Below are 25,011 nucleotides of genomic sequence, written 5' to 3' on the forward strand. Positions count from 1 at the left end.
CGGATACTTAATACAGCTGATCCAATTATTGAAACAACTGAGACCTCTACTGGCCATTTCAAAGACTTTTTCAATATATTCGCATGACGTTCTCTTGATTCTATCATTTCAGGTTGTGCAGTCTACTTTTACAGCCATTTTATATGTATTGATAATGTGCGTTAACCGCGACGTAATATTGTTTACATAAAATTTTGTAATTTATTTACTGAATTTTTCACTGAGTGATTAAAATAAGTGTATTAATTGGATAAGTAGTGAGTATTATTATAAAAAAATAATTTATCATTTATACCTGTTTGTGAGTTTAGTTTTTGTTACAAAAATGAATACAACAATTGAGATTCATTGGGACCACAATTGAACAAGGTAAATTATTTCTAATGATTAATATTCTTTTATACCAATTAAGATATTTAAAAATAATAGATAATTTTTCGTGATTATATTTTAGATATGAAGAAAAGAACAAATAGAGAACAAAGTTATTTAATTTATAAAAAACAAAAATGTTGACTACTACTGGATTAATGGCATCAAGTGGCTCTGGTCTTCCTAGTCCTGCTCATGAGTCTCCAGACGATAATTTAAATAAGTTTACCTCATTTTTGCACAGTGTTGCTGGGTATGTAGATATCGAATTAGACACTGTTTTGCAAGATCATTGTTATGCTAGACCATGGAATTGGAGGCCAGAAAATATTTATGTAAAGCCAGTAAAAAAAATTTTCTTTGCTCCTGATCAAGAAGTATCGGGGTAATTATTGCTATTAATTATTTCGTGATCATTTTGATGCTTAGAAATAATTAAATACATTACTTTAATAGAAATCAACAAAGTGAGGATGATGAAATCGATGTAGAACATTGTGACATGACAAATGAAGTATCTTTGCCGTATGACTTGACAAAGTTATGTCAAGGTATGGAAGAATCTCAGAAACTGGCAAGTTTTGCTAGACCAGATGATGAAAATGCTGATGACTGGGGAGAAAAAATCGAGAAAACTTTTTTCACAGGCTTACAAAAAAAAATTTTCGCTCGTGTGCTTCATGTCTTGAGTACTGAAAGGTTAACTAGGCTAGCAAAAGTGAATTGCTCTACAGAACCTATTTATCGAAGGATATCTACAGATTCTTCAACACAAAAATTTAGGGAGATTTTAGCCTCAGCTGGATGGGATTTAAGTATAAGCCAGTGGTTACATGGGTTACTCTTAGAAAATCTTCCCCGAGAATATCTCGTAATTTATTTGGACATTCTTCAAACATTACGTGCAAAAGTTCCTCAACTTATTGAAAAAATGATAACTGTTCAACCGAATGCGATGGTGAAACTGGGAACAATACCAGCAGAGTCACTAGGAGCTGTTCTCAAAAGGTCCTGGGATCCTATAGCATCGTGTTTGAATTCAAATCGCCCAAAAAAATTACCAGGGAACCCAGTGATTATTGTAGCACCATCAGGTGTTGGTACCAGTATTTCATCTCGTCAACACAAATGGATTACGCAATTAGGTTCACTTGGTACAGTTGTCACGATTCACTCGCATGTGGGATTGTCAGCAAATAGAATGACCATGATGGCATGTATGGAGCAATTAGTACAAGCAACTAGAGCAAAAATTCAGGACGTGAGAAGTGATTTTCCAGGAAGGCCAATAATTCTTATTGGGTTTAATACTGGGGCAGCTTTAACTTGTCAGGTTGCTCAAATGGAACATGTAACTGCTGTAGTGTGTCTAGGGTTTCCTTTTACTACAGCTGAAGGTAACAGAGGTACTCCTGACGATACTTTATTGGACATACGATGTCCTATACTATTTGTCGTTGGTCAAAACGCTAAATTAACTAGAACAGATGATATTGAGGACATCAGAGAAAAATTATTGGTAGAAAGTAGCTTAGTAGTTGTGGGAACTGCGGATGATTATTTGAGAATTTCCACAACTAAAAAAATATCTGATGGAATTACCCAAAGTATGGTAGATAGATGCATCCTAGATGAAATTGCTGACTTTGTGGCGGGTATAATTTTGCAACCATATCCTTTACCCTTGAGACCTGTTGGATTTTACAACCTTGAAAAAGCTAATAAAAGAGAGCAGAGAAAGAGAAAAAACTCACCGACTAATTTGATGGGGGATGAGTTGAATTTTCTCAATGCTCAGAAAAAATCTCGTCCAACTACTCCAGTTGATAGAGTCACTTTAACGACGAATCAAACGTCGCAAAATTTATCAAAATCTAATATAATTAACCAGACAACACTTACTAAAATAAGGGGAACAAATATTATTAATCAAACTCCTGTACAAAGAAGGAGATCTAAAACTGTTAATATTCAAAAGACCGGTATTGTGGATCAGTCAACACCAATTAAACAACTAGTTCAGGTAAAATTAGTCATATGTTTTCATTATTTTTTTTCTCTTTTTTCAAAGAAATTTGATTGATATATTTTGATGATTTCAGGGAAATTCTACGGCTTCTAATGGTGGACTCACATTGAATATCGGCTCTCTAGCGAGTTTAGGTTCTGGTGGGCCAATAAAATTGGGTCCATACTCAACATCTCAAAGTTCAAACATGCAAGTGAAATCTAACACTTCTATAAAACAGCCTGTCAGTTTAACAAATGTATCTAAGATGATACATTCTAATAATCTATCTAATTTACCTGGAAAAATTAAGACTGTTTCACCAAACACTAAAATATTTAATAAAACTCTGGCAATAAATAATAAAAATGCTGTTGCCAGTAATAGAACTATATCAAGTAATAATTATAAAAGTATGAATATTCAAGAAAAATCTGGGGACGCAAAACTTGTTACAGTTTTAGCTACTTCTGGAAATCAAGTTCGTGTTTCTACTCCAACTTTATCAGGTATTTACTAATAACTAATTATAAGTTAGCTATCACATCAAGAATAACTGATGAAGCATATTTTAATTCGTGATTATGACTTTTTGCTGAATTTTATTTTTATTTCAGTCATTCAAAATAAATCGATGGTAAACTCGTCATCTCATTTAACGGCATTGCTTCACAGTAGGAAAAGTGCAAATGACGGTGGAAATAATTCTGAGGCTTCTGGTATAGCTACTTCAACTGGGTTACATTCAAATGAATCATCTAGCATGAATTCTACCGCAGTTATTACGTCAACGACGACGGCAAAAGGTAGAACATTATTACCTAGTTAGGTATTAAACAGTTCTCGGTAGAATTTGAATTAGTATTAATCATTTTTGATACTTTACCTAGAAGAGTTGTTAAACATCCACTATCTATTTGTATAAAATTAACATTATGATGTTTAGAACTGACAATCACTGACCAAAAATACTTTATACTATATTTTTTAAAATTATTGCACGATTACCGTCATAAAAAATTTTTTACATCTTTTTGTTTAGAAATATAAAATCAATGATTACCAATTTCATTTATAAAATGCATTAAAATGAATTCAACTTTATTATTGGAATTATCTATCAATTACGTAATAGTTGATTATATATAGTACTGTAAATATAGATACAAAAAAGTAATTTGATAAAAAATTTTCAATTCAATTTTTTTAAATTACATAATTTCTATAAGCTACCGTTGTCTTAGCAAAAGAGAATGACTGTGTATTTAAACAAACTTCATAGGTTTATATTTTGTGTTAAATAAATCTTTTTTTTCGGCGTATCGGATTAATTTCATCTTTGAACCCATTTCCTTTTCCACTCTTTCCTTTGTATGTTATTTATATAATAATTGATTAACCTTCTAAAAAGTTGATTTCATTTATTATCGACGTTAATATATATTTTTTGAATACATACAAGTATTTCAAATGTATCATAACCCATTGTTATAGCTATGGAGAGTACCAGACATGCCATGAATGCTGATTCATCCAATACGATTAGTGTTACCAGAATATCTGAAAATACAGCAAATTCGGATCAATTACCAACGTTTACAATCAATGAAAATACTGGTAACCCAATTACACTTGTACCCTGGTTAAGTAAGACTAATAACTGCCAAAAAATATCTCAAACCACACCTAAAATAACAATTAACCAGAAAAATCAATGGAAAGAACAGCAATCATCATCAACAATTCTTAATGACAATTCTTCAATTGACTTAGATGATGAACTAGGGAATATATTGGATATTCCAATTATTTTTGCTAAAGATGACGATAATTTAAATATTATTGAAAAAACTCCTTCATTGTCTCTAACGAGTGCCAGTGATGTCTGTCAACAAAATGTTCCACCGAAAGTTGTTCCCACAACCACGAAGGTTGTTTTACTTAGTAACAAAGAGGGGAAGGTTTACTGTCCTCCGACTAAAGTGCATGCCAAGATTAGTGAGCAAACATTGATACAACCAAATACTTCATCTGAAAATGGAAATCTAATTCAACGAGTACGAGCACAAAATTCATTAGTCTCTAACTGGAATAATGGATCATCAAAAAACGTTTCAAGATCAACAAACCCAACAATTAAATACACTAAAATAATATTGTCTAAACGAAGTTCTGACGTTCCAAATTCTTCTAATGATCCAGTTATTTTAAAAAAAAATACATCTAAACGTTCGTCCTACCAAGTTATTACAGACAATAAAAATCAACAATTAACTACATTGCCTGTTAAAATTATTTCTAAGTGGCAGAAATATAGTGTTGAAGATACTTATAATGCTCAAGATATTATTGAAACTAAAGATGATATAACATTTAATGATTTATTAGAATATGATTCTAAATCTATTGAAAAAGATGAATATTAAAAATATTAAAAAAATTTTGAAGCTCTTCTATCATTGATTCATATATATATTATATTACTCAATTAGAATACATTGTTATTTTTCCTGATAAATTTACTATTTCAAACCGATAAAATTGTATGACAAAATTCATCATCTTTTTACATGCTGCATTATGATTTTATCATAGATTCCAACTTATTAAGATTTAAGGAATGTTTGTTTTTGACCATAATTATTTATAAAAAGTGATGAATAATGGATAATAAATTATTTTTAAAATATTCACTTACATTCGATTTAATTTAATAACCGATCTCCGTTCGTAGACGTAAACATGATATATATTTTTCTACTCAGCTCTGGCCCCAACTTCCTAGCTGTTGTTAATGGACCTGCTGCCCTTTTGATCTAAAAATAAATATGTTAAATTTTATCTCTATTTATCGGAATTCAATTTTTTTAAACAATCATAAGAATAATCAATACCATGATATCTTTTAAAAGAAGTTCTCCTTCCATTTCGGAGCAGTTTTCATATGCCTACATCAAAATGAGAATATAATAATTAATTTTATTCGTTTTTGAATAATTAATTAATTTAGATGAAAAAATTAATGAAAATAATGACCCTCATTAATTGTTGAGGACTAGGATATTCAGCACATATAGATTGAGCTATTGGTAAAGTAACAGAATTGAAGCTGCACAGATGTTTCGTCCAAAGCATCTTCAATCCATAGCCATCTCGATCAACTTTAATAGTTTGTCTATTTTCACCAGCAGCATAAAAATTCAATTGTTCATTTACTCGTTCTCTAGTTATGAGTTTATATGGAATCTCAGCGATTGATTTAGTATACTGATAAATTAATAAACTCATTTCAACTGATGAGTCAATAAGTCTAGTATTGCATTCAACAAAAATTTGTATCTTAACAAGACATTTATCAAATTCTTTTCTAGATATTTTGGGATAATTTTTAATATTATCATACATTTTATTGCATATTTTCTTTTTATTCCTACTTTTATGATATTCAAAATATCCATTTATTCCATAAATGATCAGACTTAGACTTTTTTCAGTCATTTGATCAGATAGTGATGTTACAGCTGCTACGAATGACTCATCATGTATATGTTGAACAACTTTTTCCCAACTCCAGATAATTAATACATGTTTATCTCGTTCTCTTCTTATCACTGTATGGACTTTATTATCATCATCAATGGAATCTTCTTCAGTAATTCTTGTCCATTCTATACTATTTGGAGTAGGTAATGATTTTGTACAACATTTAACATATGAAGACTCCAACATTGCTATTGTTTCAGAAAAAAAATCACAATCTTTTAGATCATCATCTATATCAGCTTCTATAAATCTCATGCATTCTCCAGGTTGAATATTTTTTATGCGTTTTTTTGCCAGAGCCAATTGAAGTTTTTCTCTAGTAGCCTCCTTCTTTGCTCTAACCTTATCTTCATCAATAATTTTTGTAGCTTTTCTTTTCGTTTTACGTTTAGATATTGGAGATGCTGACATCGTTTCCGGATTTTTATCATTACTATCAAACAGCGTAACACATTTTTCTGGTGAATTATCACGAATATTTTTCAAATTCTCATATTGATGATTGGACTGATAATTATCATTAATCTTTGGTGATATATTAAAATTACTTGCACAATATTCATCCATAAATTCAACGGATTTTAAATATTCAACATTTTCGTTAGACGAATCCATTGTTAATGCATTCAAGAACATTCACTAACTAAAATAATAAGACATTGTTTTTGTAATGTCCCTTTGGAATTCGGAGAAGAGATTGGTTAATACTAATAATGTGCAGCACTTGTTCAGAACATGTGCTTACTCCCCATACAGTGTATAATAGCGGAGGTTATGAATGTATAGGAAGACACACACACACATTGATATACTAACGTTAGATTACCATCATAAAATTCTCTGTTAATTTTTATGTAAATTGTATATATATGCAAATGCGTTTTCCACAGATATAATTTATGATGAATTTTTATATTATTTAATAATAGTTGGACCACAATAAAAGTTGAACATACTATCTTCGTAATATATTGGATTTGGAGCTGTGTTAATTACCCTTATATCGTAACAATGGTTAACTACTCAAAAATGAGGTTATTGTAGAAGGTTTTAAAATATTTATTTCATTAAGACATAACTTTTAGTGAATGTTATAAAATATACGGGTTTTACGTATCTATTTTTTCACATAATTTTTGTTCTTTTAATACCTCAAAAAAGAATAAAAGTATTCCAACTTTCAATTAGTACTAAAATTAAATACAAAGAATAAAAGAAGTAAACAGGAAAAAGGGAATAAACAGTTAAAAATTATCACGAATTATATATGATATTTTTTCGTGTTTACAAAAAAAAAAAAGACAATGGCAAAAATGACTTGTTTAACAAATCAATTATTTTCAATAATCTTGAGCAAATTATATGAGAGTGATTCAAGTTGGAAGCTGAAGAAGCTTGGTACATGAGATTATTGTCGCGATGACCGTTGACCCCGTGGTGATGTACAATCGTGTTAGATAATAGACAGTCTAAATAACTTGGTTAAACTTACGGCGTAAAGAGTAACAAGTCAACGACAGCAATACGTATTAATGTATCAATGTTACATTTTTTTTATCACATTATCAACTTGAAAGATCTTTTTTTCCTAAGGTAACACTTCATTCACACGTAATTTGTACCACTTTTTTTAATTGACGAGAAATTACTCTTTTTTAGCAACTACAGGAAATCCTAATAAGTATTATTACGTCTCTAGAAACACAAGTACTAACACTTCAAAATTACCTATTTTTCTATTATTCTGCCTAGGAATAATTTCATCAACAAGTTTTATCTTTCCTATTGATTTTCTAACATGTTATTTTTATCCAAGTAATGAATATAAAGTTGTAGTTAAGTATGATGTATTATTAATTGTACCAATCTAATGAGTGTCATATTAACGAGCTTTAAATTAAATGTAACCAATTGAGAGGGTGATTTTTTGTAACAACTATTATATTTCTATTAGTTTAGGAACAATAAAAAGAGGGGAATGGAAGAAATACTGCTCCAAAAATGGGTATATAGTGGTGGGTCTATTGTAATGAAAAATAATAACCTTAAAAGAGCATTGCATATAGGGTTGTAAAAGAGAGAAATATGTTCATGCGTTCATTACGTATGAAATAAATTCATATCTTTTGAATTGTAAAGCTTATTATAGCAGTAGAATAATAGAATTTCTCGAGAATTATTCAAAAAGTGCATACAGAAAAAAATCATCATTTTTATTTCAATTTAAGATATACAGTCTTTTTACGTACATCATATGCTTTTTGTACTATGTAATAATTTAATTCAATTTTTATGTCATTATTGAGATAAAATTTAATTACTTCATCTTGTATATTACGACAACATATATATTAATTATATTTAATAATAATTATTGAGTATAAATAAGTTGGATAAAAATTATCGAGAGTTTAAGAAAATTATTAATCAAAAAATTAAATATACATACTCTATAATCTTTACTCATACTTCTTTTTTGAATGAAATGTAGAAGTAATCTGAAATTTCAATGTATACTTAATAATCTTTATTTAGTGACTGTTTCTCGAGTAAAATTTGAAACTTCTTCAATAAAAAAAGTATGTTATTTTCCGCCTTTCTGACCTTTATCAAATCAAAATTCTACTGTCGAGAGACAAAGTACACTTCTAGCTAGTTTATTCAGCTTTGTAACGTTGTATGAGTAAGCTCTTGACCCTTTGTGATTGAATTATTCCAAAAAAGACCAATGATATCTGTTTGCTTAAAGTGAAACTCTATATTTATACGAAAAATAACAAAGTCGTTTCCTTTTAATATGTATGGTAGGCTTCTTCTGAGGGTAACTATCTCACAAATGTCAATGATAACTTTAACTATGTTGTCCTAAGATTGTTTATTTTAATTTCTTTTTTCTTTGTTACTATCATTATGGTAACAATAATATTATTTATTATTTTGAATAATGAAATTGATTATTGTGATCAACGGGTATGATACGTTCAATTACCCTTTATCGTGCTGTCCTTCGAAGTTATTTATTCAATTTCTAATATATCAAAGTATCTTTTTAAAAAATATCTCATTTTTTCAAACTGCTTTTGCGAAACAACAGTGACTATATCATTGAATAAATCATCATGATAGTTACAAATACAACTCATCAAATATCAATGTCACATTTTACTCATTGAGATAATTGCAATTAATAATAAAAATATTCATCACACATTTTGAAAAAAACTTTCACATTTTACATAATAAATAAAATTGCATGTAAAAATCTTAATTTAATTGAAACGAGTAAGAAAATAATCATGAGTAAGCTCTTATCTTCGTTCACATACGGGGCAGGATTACGCAGTTATTCCGATGTCCATCGAGGTTGACAGGGCCTGATCTTGTTGTTGAAGCTAGAAATGAGGGAGGGAGGTGAAGATGACATCGCCTCTAAAGTATCAAGGGAGAAGTGGAAGGAGAGTTGACGAGAGCATAAAAGCACTGGAGGAAGAAATGCAATGCTGTTAGATTCTGAGAACCCGTTGCTTTGAGTCGAATTTATTTGTGAGATAGTGTGACATTGAAGAAATTATCATGAGACATCCACCCCGGCATTTGTCCGCGGGTTCTTTCATCGCGGCTTTTCTTCTGCTGTTTGCACCTTCCTTGCGGGCAGGTAAGTGATAGCTTTTATGCTAATGACTATATCATTGAATTTTCAACTTAAATTAAGTCAAAAAGTTTTTTACTCATTCTCGTTAGATAATTTAATGATAAGAGATATGATTTTTTAAAAACTTTGTTTTAAAAGTTCATTTTAATAGGTAATTTGAAATTAGTCTGATTGAAAATTAAATTTTTTTTTTTTACATAAGGTTTATATATTTAAATGTATATACGTATATAAGTATGTATATATAATGAACTCGCCGCCTGTATGATTGAAATGATTACTGCTCTACCGGATAGGGCGCATTTGACCGGACATTTGGTAAATTGATCCTGATGTACATCATCGCAACTCTCCGCATAAAATAGATTTGATATCACGAGGTCTTGGGGACTTTTAGAAATTTTTCATCTCATAACAATATCCAATTGCTACTGTTATCTATTTATTACATTATTAAATGAGATTTTGGTTCAATTATCATAATATTGTATCAATTATATTATTTACTTTTTAAATTAATTTAGTCTTTGATGGATACGATCAGTTTTGATCTTAGTATTGATATGTATGGATATAGATGTTGAGAAAAATTAAACAATATAAGAAATTTAATTCAAAGGTTGAATCTTACATAAGCTATGAACATGTCTTATTTTTCTATCGTTTGATTTTCGTGGAATCACGAAGAGAAGAGAGATAATGAAAGAGATACGTTGTATCATACTTGGTGAATTATGACTACTTAAGAGGGGTAGATAAACATATCTATACACATTAAAGATGTCCATATGTGTGTATCTTTTTTTGACTTTAAGATTTGGCGTTATTAAAAAAATTGTCGTGCTACGAACTTGTAATACGACATAATGTACCATCTACCGACTAAGGTCAATAAAATGTGATATCTTAAGGCACATTAAGGGTAAACTTGCTATGTATTGGCTATATACGTCATAGGTCAAATGACTCAATGCTCTTTAGAACCACAAGATTATCTCTCGACAAATGATATGTTGTTTATAAAATTTCCAGTAATAAATTAATTCTTTGATTCAATGTTCATTATGATGAAAATCCGATATTTCCATTTCTTTCCACAAATATTGCTTCAATAAACAAAGCTTAATTAAAAACGATTTTATTTTTTTTTTCAGAACAATGTATGACTGGCTGCCATGGAAGTAAGTAAATTTATTTTTATTATTCAATTAGAAGATTTTTTAATTGAAAAAAATTTAGTAATTAGTTTAGAGAATGTATTTTTTGATAAAAAAAAAATATTAATAAATAATATTTCAATCAGTGGGAACAAGTGGAGGTTATACACCTGGACATACATACATATACGAATTTGAGGGAAAAGCTGTAACGTCTCTGAGTGCGGCTGAATCCGATTCAACAATAAAGCTTAATGCACTGGTTGAATTAGCTGTAAAGCCGGATTGCATTCATCAATTAAAATTGAAGAATGTCCGACTAAATGGATCAGTAAGTTTATAATATTAATCAGTTAATTGACGAAAATCTCAAAAGGATACACTTTATAGTATTGTTTACTCATCATTTGTATTACCTTTTTAGCCTACACCACAAAAGGATATTGAACAACATGCCTTACAATTCAATTACCACAATGGACACATTGATACGAGTCTCTGTGCTGAACCTCAAGACTCTCAGACATCACTTAACATTAAGAGAGCTATTATTTCAATGTTCCAATCTGCTGTAATGCAAGAAAATGGGGTTACATCCCATCGTGAGACTGATATTTTTGGCAGTTGTCAAACGGACTTTGAATTTAAAACCAAGGGTGATTCGGTCGTAGTTAATAAACGCAGAAATTTGGGAAGATGTTCATATCGTGAAAGTATGAGACATGCTATCGTCCATGCTGCTTATGATGAATCGTCTGACTTGAAATCATCTCCGGTGCTTGACTCTGATATGAAAATGGAGCAAGTTTTCAAAAAAGGTGTTCTCAATAATGCTGAATCTACAGAAACATATAAATATAGTCCTTTCTCAGCTACAGAATCTGGAGCCAAGACTGTCGTTCATTCTACTCTCACTCTCAAAACAGACAAACCAGATTCAAGCCCGAATGCAGCAGTTTCTGTACCAAAGTCATTGGTTTTTGAACCTCCTTGTCCATTAACTGACTCTTCGGCCGATGCTATCACCAAAGCACTCAAAGCGGTTAAACAGGAAACAGAATCTCAAACAGTCAAAGAGCATGCAGCCGAGAAGTTTGGAGACTTAATCAAAGTATTACGTAAGAGTACAAAGAATCATATTCTCAATGTTTGGCGTAAAGTCAAGTCGGGAGCAGATGGATTTGATAAAAATGCTGATGCTAAGACTTTCCTTGATGCTTTATGTCGTGCTGGAAGTGGAGAAGCTGCAGAAGTAATGGTAGAATTAATTAAAAATAAGGAAATTAGTGGTCTCCAGCTAATGGCTTATTATGCTAGTCTTGCACTCATCGATCATGTTAATCTGCCAGCAGTTACTGCAGTTACATCACTTCTCGATTTACCTAATGTACCTCGAATTGGTTATATGGGAATTGGACGTGTTATTGGAAAGTACTGTCAACATCACGATTGTCAAAATGCTGCTGAAATAAAAACAGCTTTGAGTAAAATCGCATCAAAAATCGGTAATGGAAAATCTAATATTCGTGAAGAAGAAAATATTATGATTGGTGCAATGAAAGCTCTTCGTAATGCTAATTATCTCGACGATGAAACAATAGATAAGTTGATTGCTATTGTTAAAGATAAATCAGTTCACAACCGAGTTCGAGTAGCTGCAGTCGAAGCTCTTACTGCCAAATGTTCAATGAAATGGAAAAAACCAATGATTGAAGTATTTGGAGACAAGGAAGAAGACAGTGAAATAAGAATCAAAACTTATCTAAGTTTAGTTGAATGTGCATGCCCACAAACTGTTAACATGATGAAAGAAAAAATTGACGCTGAGACAGTTAATCAAGTCGGCTCTTTTGTAACAACTCATTTAAGAAATTTGCGAGCTAGTACAGATCCAAGCAAGCAAAACGCCAAGAGGCTTTTCGCAGAAGTCAGACCTCGTACTAAGTTCCCTGAGGACTTCCGTAAGTTTTCGTTCAATCGAGAATTCTCATACAATATTGATACCTTTGGTATTGGATCCGTTGTCGAACAAAATGTAATTTACAGTCAGAAAAGCTTTGTTCCACGTTCAATGAGCTTGAACCTCACTACTGAACTCTTTGGACGCTCTTTTAATTTCTTAGAGATTGATGTTCGTAGTGAAAATGTTGACAGACTCATTGAACATTATTTTGGTCCAAAGGGATTTTTTAGAAATAAAGAGTTACCACAGTTAATATCAGAAGGTGATAAAACTTTCAAAGATATGTATGCTCGTGTGAATGAACATCTTGGAAAAACTACACGTGGTCGTCGCAGTACTATTAATCCAGCCGAGCTTGCTCAATTCGCTAAAAATGCCAAGCCTAAAGATACAGAAGTTGATGAAGACGTAGACATTGATCTTTCAATCAGAATGTATGGAGTTGAGTTGGCCTACATTGATCTCCGAGACAAGAGTTCAGGTTTCAATCCAACGCATGCTGTTGATAGGATATTTGACTTCATTGATCGTGCATTTGACAAAGTCAAGAACTTTGATTATAGCACATCTAATCATATTCACTTTATGGAGTTAGATCTTGTTTATCCAACTGGTACAGGTTTTCCATTATCTATAGGAATCGAAGGAAATGCTGTGACTCATATCAAAGCTAATGGCAAGCTTGATATCCCAGCAATTATGAAAGATCCAAATAATGCAATGGTTAAAATTGGTTTTGAACCAAGCGCTAATATTGCTGTTGTTACGAACTTTGCTATAGAGCCATTTGGTAATAAAGCAGGAATTAAAATGATCAGCCGCATGCATACAGCTACCGGATCAGAATTGACTGTCAAGATGTTGAATGGTAAAGGTATTGATATTAACTTTGGAATACCAAAAAAGAAGCAAGAGATCATTAGTGTATCGAGTGAGGTTCTATTTGTCGATAACAAAGGACAAACACACTCACCCAAGTTCCCCAATGGCAAAGAGCATTCTGATTGCTTTGATCAATTTTCCACTATTCTCGGACTAACAGTTTGCGGTCATTTCTCCTACCCTTATGATACTATTGAATCCGTTCGTAACCGAGCTATGTACCCACTAAGTGGACCTGCTAAGTTCGCTATTAGTGTGGAAAACAATGATGCAACAAGTTATCATCTCAGAGCTCACTTAGATACATCTAAAGATGATGAAAAATCATTTGAACTTTTATTTGATACTCCCAATAGTAAAACTAATAGGAAAATAGCATTAAATGTTGATGCTGCTTATAAACCTGAAGAAAAATTTGTTGAAGCTAAATTCGATTCTCCATTTAAAAAAATTGCAGGAAAAATTTCATTACAAAATACTGACAAGAAAAAAACACTTGCTGTATCTCTGGATCATGACATTGATCATTATTATGGAACTATCGGCCTTATAGCAGATGGAAATAAATACAAGCCTATATTGGAATATAAGGTACCAGAACATATTGAAAAATTAGCAGGTGGAAAAGGATCTAAAGGAGGAAATGCTGCGTATAAAATGGAAGGTGATATTGCAGTTGCTGATAGCGGTGATGGTAAAAAGTATACCTTCGACAAAGTAACTCTATTAGCCTCAGATAAAAAATTACTTAGTATAGATGGTTATGTGCAGACTAAACCTAATGGTTTGTTGGTTGACGCTGCTGTTTCTCATAATGAAGAAAATGTAAAGATCAAATTTGATGGCAAAAAACTTAACGATGGTTTCGATGTTAACATAGCTGCAATACCATCTAAAGATCCTACTATTGGTTTTAAATTAATGTGGCATTACGATCGATCAAACGGTTTAATTGATAACAACTTTGTTTTCATCTATGGCCCAGATCTTGAATCTAAAACTAATCGATTTACATTCATTGATAAACTATCCTATGAGAAGAATGAACGGCCAACTCATCCTTACGAGTACTTAAATTCAATAAAAACTAAAACTGAAATCACTTGGCCAGCGCAAGAAGTATTAGTTAAACTTGAAAATCATGTTGCACAAACTGGTTTCGAAAGTGAATTTAATATTCAATACGGTAAATTCAAAATTGGATCTGATGTTGAAATCGAGGTTGAACAAGGAGCACCACATAATTGGGAAGTTGAATGGGATGCTTATATAATGGACAGTAAATTGGCAGTTGGTGCTAAACACAAGAAATTGTCAGACCACAAGAGGAAATTTGAGGGCAAGCTTGAGTTTCCTGGGGCTAAGTATGAGGTTGATACTACTGTAGACTATCAAGTGGATACTCATCGTAAATACATCCAATTTAGTAGTGACATGAAAATCAATGGAAAGAATTTGAAAGTAAATTACGGTCTTGATGCTAATCCTCAACAAATTAAAAGCGATGCCATCATTAGTTTGAATAACGCTAAATACCTTGACTTCCTCTTAAAAATTCAACGAGCCAATAATCCTAATGGAAAGCTCAACTTGAACATGAAGAATATTGTGGCTGTCACTGGACAATTCAATTATCAAAACGGCAAAGGAGACGCTTCAGTTGATGTGGACTTCCCTAAATTGGACCGTAAGATGAAAGGAACCGGTCAATTGACTGTAACTGGACCCAAACACGTTGGAGAAGTTGAAATACTTCTTAATGCCGACAAAGATCCAAGCAAACGAATTAAATTTACAACTGATTCAGAAGTAAAGAAGAATTTCATCAATTCCAAAAATGTCATTGAAATCTTATCACATAAATTTGAAGTCAATGGCAAAGGAACTGTTGAAGAGAAAGGACCTGGAAAGAATGCATACAAAGGAGAGGCAGACATAACTTTGCCCAATGGACGTTATTTCAATTTCAAAGGACAACAAGATATCAGTCGTCAAAATGATCAAACTGAAGCATATGGTAATTACGAATTATCTGATCATTCAAAAAAAGACGCTCCAGGCCGTAAAATAAATTACAAATATGACATGGCCGTTACACAACCTAAGAAAGAAGAATTTGGAACTAAGCACGAGTTAAACTTTGTTAATACTGATGGAAAAGATTTACAACTCTTGGTCGCATCTAGACACATGGCCGACAAGACTAAGCCTGATTTTAAAAAATGTGAATTGAAAACATCTGCAAAGGGTGCTTATTTGCCACGACCATTTGATCTCTTATTTAGCATGAACTACAACAAGAAAAATGATAATGTTGTAGGAATAAATGGATTTTGGGATCTAGAATCATCGTTAGGCAGTGATTTATCTGTTAAAGGATCAGGTAAATTCGAAGATGGTGGTGATGGTACTAAGCCTCATTATTCTGAATTAGATGTAGCATTTGTTTTTCCATCTGAAAAATTACGTAATCTTAAATATCATGAGGCAATAACTTTTAAGACACCTGATGTTCACGGAGAGTTGTATTACAAGGACGAAGCTGCATTAACTTATAATGACGATAAGACAATTAAAGCAGCAATTGAAACTAAACAGACTAAGTCAGAATCCGGAAAAGTTAAAGATGGAACAACAAAGATTTCGTTAAATTTACTCAGTTATCCTCAATTAACATTAGAATCTTCTCATAAACATGACGCAACAGCTGAAATGAAAAAGAGTTCTGGAAAATTAGCTATTAGCTATGGAGATAAAAAAGTCGCTAGTGAAATCGACGCTTCATATTTACCAGATTTATCACAAATAAATATGGTAGCAAAAGCAACAACACCTTTGGAAAAATATCATTCTGTTAACTTTGGACTTGTTCATAAGCACAATAAAGAAGGATTTTGGGAAAATGATATCTCTTTGACTGCTGATGACAAGAAGTATGAAATGAAGAGTGAATTCGAGATGAATCCTTCCGTTCATCGTGCGCATGTCGTCTTTGCTTGTCCTGATGGAAAGACTGAGCTTCTTGCCAAAGTTAACAAACTTAGTGAAACTGAATATAAAGGTAAACTTTATTCAGTGTTCTTATTTAAAATAATTTTAGTATTCAAATTCCTTTAACAAATAATAATACTTATATATAATTAAAGAATTTACAAATCTTTGTGATTAAATGACTTTTTTTAATCAGGTGAATGGAAAATTGACTCACCTAAAGGATTTGCTCATGCGGATGGACACGTTAAGATGGACAGTGTTGACAACTTCATGATTGAGACGAATTTCGATAGTGACAAGATCAAACATCGTAAGATTCATGCAACAATTAGCACGGCGCCTGCAGTCAAGACTGGAAAGAGAATCGTTTTGACAGTGACTAGCGATGGAAAGAATATTATTACTGGAAGGTATGTTTTAAATTATCTTTCTCACTGTCAAATCAATAAATTATTCGCTTGTTGCAGTACGAATTATAGTAAACGGGATGAAGCTGGAAAGATCATTGTTGAAGGAAACGGTAATTTGAAAATTGGAGAAAATACAAGGAGTTCAAAGTTTACTTATTCGCGCAAGCAATTGACACGAGAGAACGATGGAGAAACTGGTGTTGCTATTTTGTTGAATGCCAACTTTGGTCCTTCAGCAGTTGTTGGGGAACTCAAGCTCTCAGACAAAGAAGTACTAGTATTTAATAGCTACTGTGAGCAGAGCAAAGATTGTGCTCACTTCAAATTGCAATCCAATGTCGATACTAATCGTGAGTAATTAAATGTAGCTTTCAGGAAATAATTTTAAAAGTTTCAAATATAAACAAAATTTTTTTAAATTTAAAATCTTGTAAAAAATACAGTAAAGTTTACATTTTCCATAAAAATTTCAGAGAAAACTCCTATTGACCATCAAATAACTGTCGAAGTCGACCTCAAGAAATTCAATGTACCTGTCGAGTTTGGTTTGAAAACCAATACAAAGTATCAAGCCAAAGAAATGACATTTGATCATGCTGCCAACTTATATCTACATACTTCTAAAGATAAAACTCAATATTCATCTAAAATATACATGCATCCTAAAGAGTCGGCTATCATATTGACACTACCAAGCCGCGAATTAGCTTTGATCGCAGCTGTTGATGTTCCGAAAAATAAATTCCCAATGGGTCCATATAAAATTGATATTTCTGCTTACTTAGATCGTAAAAATCATCCTAATGATAAAACTAGCTTTGTTGCTAATGGTGATCTTAATGTAGAGAAAAATGCATTCTCTATCGCTGGTGAATCTCGATTCATTTATCCAACACAGACGAAGGTCAGTAATTTTTTGTATTTTATTTTTTTATCATAAATTCATTAATTGAAGTTTTTTTTATTAATTTGAAGCTCAAATGCAATAAATTAAATCAATCAAACTTAATATATATCCGAAGATACTATTTGAAGTCATTTTAATAATTTTTTTTTCATAGGATATGGTCATTAAGGGTAAGCTCGCTTATGGTGGAGACAATTTACTCGATGCTAATGTTGACATTGACGTTTTTGCAAAAAAGCCTCAGAAGATTACCATAGTTACACGGTTAGTGAAAAACAGTATTCCAAAAGGTTACAATATCACTGGGGATATTGAGATTACTAGCCGCGGACAGCAACTGAAAGTTGACATCGATCAGCACCTAACACTCTCTCCAACTGATATTGGCTTCGGATCTATGATGGCATACACAGACCAGAATCAAAAACCAAAGAGTATGGGTGTGTTATTTTCTCTTAATGCGGTTGAAGCTCATCTGCTTGTTCAAGCTCCAACTAGAACTGTAATGAAAGTCGATTCAAAGATGAAGTCAACATTCGAAACAGCATCAAAGAATTCTATTGAATTAAATTCTGAAGTTGTTATATTAGACAATCCGCCTGTGGTTATTTTATTGGAAGCACGCGATTTCAACAGATTTAAATATCAAAGCTACAGAAAGGATAAACCTGACACGAAATTCGTAGCTGATGGACACTTGGTGATTGGACAAGTAGCTGAATTCCACGCTGATGCTTACAAGAATGGTGAAAAGAAACCAATGTTTAATATTGGAGTTTATTTGGATGAAAGCCGATTCCTCAAACCTACTTTTGGCTATAACAAAGACAATGTCGCTTACATGATTGATTTCTACCGTGAACGCATTGTTAAACATCTAGAACAGATGAAACAAGCTGCTAAAGAAGTAGCTGATGAAGCAAATGTTGAGTTTAAAGATCTTTATGAACATTTGAAAAAAGCTCAGCCTAACTGGAAACCCATTATTGATTATTATGAAGCAGAGCTTGAAAAATTGAAACAAGAATTAAATGCCGACACGACAATCAAAGAAATCCAAGCAACTTTAAATAAAGTATTTGGTGGATTTGTTACAGCTCTTACTGACGTTGTCAACCAATTGAGTAAACGTATGGTAGAACTGAACAAACAATTACATGAAATTGGAGAAAAAATAATGCATGCTGTGAAAGCTACTTATCCTAAATTAAAAGAATCATTCGATAAAGTAGCACATGCTGTTATAGAAATTACTGATGCAGCTAGTAAACTTGTTGCAACTTATATTAAAGCTATTCTTGACATTCTTAATCAACATCAGAAAGAAATTAAAGAACTTATTTCTGTAGTTAGTGAACTTATTCATGATATAGCTAAAGTATTCCTTAAGGCATACGGTGAAATTGAAAACGAAGTGAAAAACTTCATTAAGCTTTTCACTGGACAGGTTCAAGCGTTACCAATTTACGAAATCATGAAAGAAAAATACCAAGAACTTTCTAATTTCAAAGTACCCGATACTATTTTAGTGCCAATTGAAGAAGCTTTTATTCAACTAAAACGAGTACTTCCTACCGAAGAACTTCGAGAATTCTTCACTGTTACGTATAATTACATCATGAAACACCTTAAACATCAGAAGATTGACGACGGTGCTGAAATTAAAAACATTTACAACCATGCGATCGATGCAATTCACTCTATTATTGAATTATTGAGGAATCGAGGTGGCGCTGAACAATTTTACGGGCTATTTGACATGAAACTGCCTACTGGTTTTGGAAATTTGAAGGATCTGCCTGGTATTCCGGTTTTGAGAGTGTCTATTATTAATCTTCTCAGAAATAATGAGCTTCCATCGATTACTGACTTGTATTATGCTTACCGACCTACTCATTATGCATCTGACATCATTCCACCATTCAGTAAAATTGGAGTTGTTGTCGAGGGAGGTCATTTCTTTACCTACGATGGTCGTCATCTTACCATGCCTGGTACTTGCGATTATGTTTTGGCTCAAGATACACGCGATGGCAATTTCTCTGTTGTTGGCAGCTTTAACAATGGAAAACTTATCAGTATCACTATCGTTGCTCCGGGAGAAAGCATCACGCTCAAATCTAATGGCAATGTAAGTAGATTTATACTTGTTAAAAAAAAAAAGAAAATATTACTGTCTTTATGATTTTAGCTTTTTATTCTTCAATTTAATTTTTAAAATAAAATCAATTAAAAATATTATAAGTTTTGTTTTACAGTTGTTTTTTGTTGTTATTGTATTACAGAAAATAATAGAATTTTTTCCCTTCACAGATCTTGGTAAACGACAAAGCTGCAGAATATCCCGCAAGCACAGCAAATCTTCATGCATTCCTTACTCCTCCTATTGTCAATGTCAAATCCGACTACGGTATTCATGTAGCTTGTAGTCATAAAGCTCCGATGATTTGTAGTGTTCGTGTATCTGGTTTCTATCACGGAAGACTGCGTGGACTCTTTGGTGATGCAAATAATGAACCTTATGATGATTTCACTTTGCCTTCAGGCCATGTAAATACTCTTTTCTTGTTAACAAATCCAATTGAAACAGATATAATCTCATTAATTTTTAAATAGAACCAACAGATATTAATGAGTTAAAATTGAAAATTAAATTTTAATAACAATATCATAATAATCAGTAAACCGTAATAGAAATTATGTCAATTAGTTTTCGTAATTTATTGAGCAATTATTCGATTTACTTTAATTTCTATAAATTTCAATTAGATCTTTAATAGATGTAATTATCATAAATAAATAGGAAAAAAAATGAGTGATAAATATTTAATTCCACATTATTTTTTACAGATTACTGAAAAGGAATCAGAGTTCGGAAATGCATACAGATTAAATTCAGGATGTGCTGAAGCACCAACAGCAGATCATCAAAATCACCAACGAAATCCAACGTGTACTGAATATTTCACCGGAAGCTCTTCTATGAGCTCCTGCTTTAATTATGTAAATCCGACAATATACCGTCAAGCCTGTGACCACGCTACAAGTGCGGGAACCCCACGAGCCACTTGCTTGATGTCCGCTGCTTACGTCGCAGCATGCCGTCATCAACGAGTTTATATTTCAATTCCCTCTGCTTGTGGTAGCTGTAAACTCGGAAAAGATGAAATTGCCATCGGAGATTCATTTAGTGTAAAAATCCCCAAGAAGGAAGCAGACGTCATCTTTGTCGTCGAACAAGATTCGAAAAACGAAAAGATATTTAAAGAGCTCATAACTCCACTTATTTCAGAACTTAAAAATGAATTAGCTCATCATGGAATTACGTAAATATTTTTTTTAAATCTTTGTTTAAAGACGTAACATTAAAGTTTATAATTATGGTAAACTATATAGATAATTTTTGAATTTTATTCAAGGGATGTACGTATTGGCCTAATTGGTTACGCTGATAATATGAAATGGCCTCAACATTACACAACTGGTGGAAGCATGAATATTGATGGTGAAGTTAAAAATATGAACTTCAGCCCAAGCTCTCCTTTAATCAGTTTGAAGGAAGCCAAAGAAGGAGACACTCAAACAAGACTTAAGTTTGCTAAACAAAGGCTGGATGTTGAGTTAGGAACATTCAAACTTACTGATGCTTATGAAGAAGCTGTTCGTTATCCATTCCGTACTGGCGCAGCTAAAATTGTAGTTGGAGTAATTGCTAATCCTTGTGAGAAGAGCCCTCTTCCACTTTCAGTGAGTGATTTAATTCGATTTGAATATTATAAATCCTGATGCAAGCGAGTGTATTCATCGTCAAATATTGATTGAATTTATTTTGTTTAGCTTCAACAATTGAGACTCTTTATGGGAGAGAAAGTCTATCGAGATTTAGGACTGACTTACTATCATGTTGGATATCTGAAAGACATTTTAGTATCTGGTAAACCGCAGAAAAATATTGTGGGCTACGATGCTGATGCGGGCTATACATTCAGTGACAAAAAGAAGCCATTGGAAGGCAGCATTGATAAAAATAACTTAGTCCTCAGTAGCAATGATGTGTGTGCTGGTTTCGCACTTAGTGTACGTATAAATTTTAATCATCATTATTTCATATATGCTATATAAATGAAAATAAATATTTTTGTTCTTCTTTATTTGATTGAACTAGTCGGGAGGTGCTGCATTCAGCTCTAACCACTTCTTAGACGCTAAACAAAACCAGAAAAAACAATTCATTTCAATTATGGCTCGAAGACTAGCTGAGGGAATTACGGAGGTGGAATTGAATGAAGATTGTGTGTGTAAACAACAGCGTGGACTTGATGGACATGCCAATTGTAAAATTGTTGGTCGTAAAGAGAAAGGACACACTAAAAATGGTGCTAAGGGTTGAGTATCTGTAAAAGTGAACATTTAACTTTTGATTATTAAATATTACTAGATATTGTGCTGCGCTAAGAAATATTTTTTATTAAATTAAAAATCCCCTGTACGATACTATATATGTAATTCAAATGTGAATATCTAATAAATACATGTATCTAGTAAATGATGTATGTAGTACTTCACTTGTTTAATAAAACAAACCTTTAAAAAATTATTTTTTTGTATAAATTATCATTTAGACAAAAATATTCATGTTTGGTTTTTTTCAAAATGATCAATTATCTGAAGTTGGTGAAATTTCCAATAGAATTACTAACACCTATATGGTTAATCAAGGTATACAGGTAGTATATTTTTCTCATACAATAAATATTCTTGATACTTTTTCAATAGATGAACAAAGATATGAACGGAGCCAATCTGAAATCACAGAAAGACAATTTCCGAGATTTATGTTACCTCAATTTTACATGACTCGTATGTCAGAAACAATTGGAAAATGGACATTTATAAAACTGGTAATAAAAAAATTCATGTCAAATAATAGCAACAATTTATTCTGATCTTAGAAATAGATTTTTTTTTAAATATTAAAGACATTGGAGATTGAAATTTTAAATTTTTAAAAGGTTACAATTTTAATTGATATTCTTAAATGATAATTGACAATTTTCAATTTTAAATATATTTTTTTAAAATAACCCAAACTTATATTAAAAAGTTAAGAATAAATTTGGTTTATTGATTATTAATAAAAGATGTTTCACCAGAAAAAAAAATTAGCTTCAGAATCAGGACAAGCAATAAGACAAACGATAGCAAATATAGCTGAGCTAGTAGTAGATCCCAAGAGAATCATAGAAGCAATGAGATTAAAAATCGTTGAACAGTTACCACCATTTCTACTGTCAAATGATCCTCACATAAGGGAAAACACTGCAATCGTTTATGCAGCTATAGCACGTCATGCGGTTGGAAGACAAGCCATTACTAACAATCCTACGATAATCAATAGTCTTATAAAGGGGCTGGATGACCCTATAATTGATGTTCGTTTAAGAATGGGTGACGTCATGGAAATATTATGTCATGATTATTTCGGTAATTTTGATCAATGACCAACTTTTATCTTCATCATTAAACTTGTGTCTTAATAAATAATCAAATCAATTAAGCTGCGAAAACTTTGGTTGAATCGTATGGATTTTTGGATATTATCGCTACCAGATTGAAAAGAGAACAAAAAAAGATGTTGGTAAGAGAAAAAATACAATATTACTACCAGATGCTTGACTATTTATGTCAGATAATTTATCTTCACAGCCTTGAAGTGTTACTTCTAGCTAAGTCTAACGTAGATCATGCTATAGAATTGGGACTGATTAAAATACTTTTAAGTCTTCTTCAAAGAGCGGACAAAGAAGTGACGGGGAAAATTCTCGCGTGTTTAGCAATTCTGTGTCAAGAAGGTTTAGAGAACTGGAGTTCAGCAGACATTGAAAACGTTTTGTCTAATCTTGAGACTTATTTGAATGATGAATCAGTTACGTAAAATATTCAATGGAATTTGTCTTTTACAATCATTGATTCTAGTAATTCTTTATTTATTTAATTCATCATATAATGTACCTCACTTTAGTCATTTTAGAAATGATTAAAAAAAGATTAATAACTTATATTTAATGATAAAATTTATCATTATCAACGCTTCTGTTTTTTTAATTATATTTAGAGTGTTAAAATCCACTGAATAACGACTGATTGTTCTGCCACAGTTCAATTTAATTTTAACGAGTCAGATAAATATTTATACCCACATATACAAATATATACATCAAATTACACGTGTCTCTATTACAGAAAGAAGTTAATGAAAAAGCAGTAAATCTTCTCAGTTTTATCACTGTTACTGAATGTGGAAAAATCCATGGTTTCATTTTCATTGATAGATTATTGGAGTTGGCAAATAATTATCAAAGTCGCGAATGTTGTGTAATGTCAATAAAGGTACGAAAATTTAGTTATCAATAAGAAAATTATCAGTGCATAGGAAATTACTTGCAGTATTGATTTTGCAGGCTTTGACTAACATTGCAGAAGTACCGAAGGGCAGACAGAAATTGCTAGATCATTCAAAGTTTATCGAACAAATCAATACACATAACAGTAGAACATTAAAACGGCATAAACAAATCTTACTTGAAGTCATACACCGAAATTAATAATCTAGATGTTTATTGATTTTTAGCTTCCTTAAACCAGTCATTAATCTTTCATTAATAAAGCCATTTAGAACGTGATTAATGAAATACACATTTTGTATCTTACTTCGGCCCTGATGATCAATAAATGATGATATTCATTACCAACTGGTAATTGTTTTATTATTGATAGTGTTGAATAATACTTTTATTTAGTTTCATACTGCATTTATCATGGCATCATCAATTTAATGAAGAATAATGTATCTTAATTGATATATTTCAATGAATCAATACTCTAAATTTAAACTTTTCATTAAGTTGGTAAAAATAGTATTATTGTTTATTTCTCAGCAGGTTTTTCGTTATAAATATATATGTATAATCTGACCCAAATACATATCAAATTAATTAAATAGTAAATATAAATCTTTCATCCTAGATGATGACATCTTCTTTATATCAATGGAGATATTTAATAGAATCTGTCAAAGAATATAATTTCAGTGGTATATTAAATTTATCGACAGGTATAAATC

General features: G+C 31.7%; 4 protein-coding genes across 5 annotated transcripts; 3 read left to right on the forward strand and 1 right to left on the reverse strand.

The window, feature by feature from the left end:
* The first annotated feature begins 139 nt into the window (after positions 1-139).
* Rcd1 (Reduction in Cnn dots 1) lies at positions 140-4,970 on the forward strand. The gene is made up of 6 exons (XM_035094126.1): positions 140-369; positions 455-757; positions 829-2,395; positions 2,475-2,889; positions 2,998-3,186; positions 3,875-4,970. The coding sequence occupies exons 2-6, from the start codon at positions 510-512 to the stop codon at positions 4,804-4,806; spliced, it is 3,351 nt and encodes a 1,116-aa protein (XP_034950017.1). The 5' UTR covers positions 140-369; positions 455-509; the 3' UTR covers positions 4,807-4,970.
* On the reverse strand, positions 3,522-6,817 carry mms4 (Methyl methanesulfonate sensitivity 4). 2 transcript variants are annotated; one of them, XR_004691122.1, is made up of 5 exons: positions 5,417-6,817; positions 5,275-5,328; positions 5,079-5,196; positions 3,840-3,940; positions 3,522-3,783 (listed from the first exon to the last, which is right to left on the reverse strand). XR_004691122.1 is itself a non-coding variant. In XM_035094128.1 (4 exons), exons 1-3 carry the CDS (start codon positions 6,557-6,559, stop codon positions 5,086-5,088), a joined length of 1,308 nt encoding a protein of 435 aa, XP_034950019.1. In that variant the 5' UTR covers positions 6,560-6,817; the 3' UTR covers positions 3,522-3,940; positions 5,079-5,085. The 2 variants fall into 2 exon arrangements, 1 of the variants encoding a protein (XP_034950019.1); XM_035094128.1 differs by having other exon boundaries at positions 3,522-3,940.
* Positions 6,818-9,422: 2,605 nt separating this feature from the next.
* apolpp (apolipophorin) lies at positions 9,423-22,439 on the forward strand. Its single transcript, XM_035093960.1, has 13 exons — positions 9,423-9,578; positions 10,730-10,756; positions 10,879-11,063; positions 11,157-16,638; positions 16,765-16,981; positions 17,039-17,331; positions 17,455-17,885; positions 18,043-20,019; positions 20,202-20,438; positions 20,739-21,214; positions 21,308-21,635; positions 21,726-21,965; positions 22,054-22,439. The coding sequence occupies exons 1-13, from the start codon at positions 9,497-9,499 to the stop codon at positions 22,276-22,278; spliced, it is 10,200 nt and encodes a 3,399-aa protein (XP_034949851.1). The 5' UTR covers positions 9,423-9,496; the 3' UTR covers positions 22,279-22,439.
* Positions 22,440-22,477: 38 nt separating this feature from the next.
* Positions 22,478-24,493, forward strand: LOC118073428 (uncharacterized). Its single transcript, XM_035093919.1, has 7 exons — positions 22,478-22,607; positions 22,665-22,789; positions 23,042-23,372; positions 23,447-23,526; positions 23,578-23,814; positions 24,132-24,278; positions 24,350-24,493. Exons 1-7 carry the CDS (start codon positions 22,523-22,525, stop codon positions 24,491-24,493), a joined length of 1,149 nt encoding a protein of 382 aa, XP_034949810.1. The 5' UTR covers positions 22,478-22,522.
* The last annotated feature ends 518 nt before the right edge of the window (positions 24,494-25,011 follow it).

Source organism: Chelonus insularis, unplaced genomic scaffold, assembly GCF_013357705.1.
Source record: "Chelonus insularis isolate UGA/USDA-ARS -01 unplaced genomic scaffold, ASM1335770v1 scaffold_303_pilon, whole genome shotgun sequence".
NCBI classification, from domain to species: domain Eukaryota; kingdom Metazoa; phylum Arthropoda; class Insecta; order Hymenoptera; family Braconidae; genus Chelonus; species Chelonus insularis.

Excerpts from the sequence above, each read along its gene's own strand:
- Rcd1 (XM_035094126.1), top strand. The coding sequence starts at position 510 with ATGTTGACTACTACTGGATTAATGGCATCAAGTGGCTCTGGTCTTCCT. Across the intron at positions 2,890-2,997 it reads TTCTACTCCAACTTTATCAG|TCATTCAAAATAAATCGATG; the intron begins GTATTTACTAAT and ends TTTTTATTTCAG. Across the intron at positions 3,187-3,874 it reads GTCAACGACGACGGCAAAAG|CTATGGAGAGTACCAGACAT; the intron begins GTAGAACATTAT and ends CCATTGTTATAG.
- mms4 (XM_035094128.1), bottom strand. The coding sequence starts at position 6,559 with ATGTTCTTGAATGCATTAACAATGGATTCGTCTAACGAAAATGTTGAA. Across the intron at positions 5,329-5,416 it reads GTCCTCAACAATTAATGAGG|GCATATGAAAACTGCTCCGA; the intron begins GTCATTATTTTC and ends ATTTTGATGTAG. Across the intron at positions 5,197-5,274 it reads TTCTTTTAAAAGATATCATG|ATCAAAAGGGCAGCAGGTCC; the intron begins GTATTGATTATT and ends ATTTATTTTTAG.
- apolpp (XM_035093960.1), top strand. The coding sequence starts at position 9,497 with ATGAGACATCCACCCCGGCATTTGTCCGCGGGTTCTTTCATCGCGGCT. Across the intron at positions 16,639-16,764 it reads TAGTGAAACTGAATATAAAG|GTGAATGGAAAATTGACTCA; the intron begins GTAAACTTTATT and ends TTTTTTAATCAG. Across the intron at positions 20,020-20,201 it reads CGCTCAAATCTAATGGCAAT|ATCTTGGTAAACGACAAAGC; the intron begins GTAAGTAGATTT and ends TTCCCTTCACAG.
- LOC118073428 (XM_035093919.1), top strand. The coding sequence starts at position 22,523 with ATGTTTGGTTTTTTTCAAAATGATCAATTATCTGAAGTTGGTGAAATT. Across the intron at positions 23,527-23,577 it reads GAGAACAAAAAAAGATGTTG|ATAATTTATCTTCACAGCCT; the intron begins GTAAGAGAAAAA and ends TATTTATGTCAG. Across the intron at positions 23,815-24,131 it reads CTTATTTGAATGATGAATCA|AAAGAAGTTAATGAAAAAGC; the intron begins GTTACGTAAAAT and ends TCTCTATTACAG.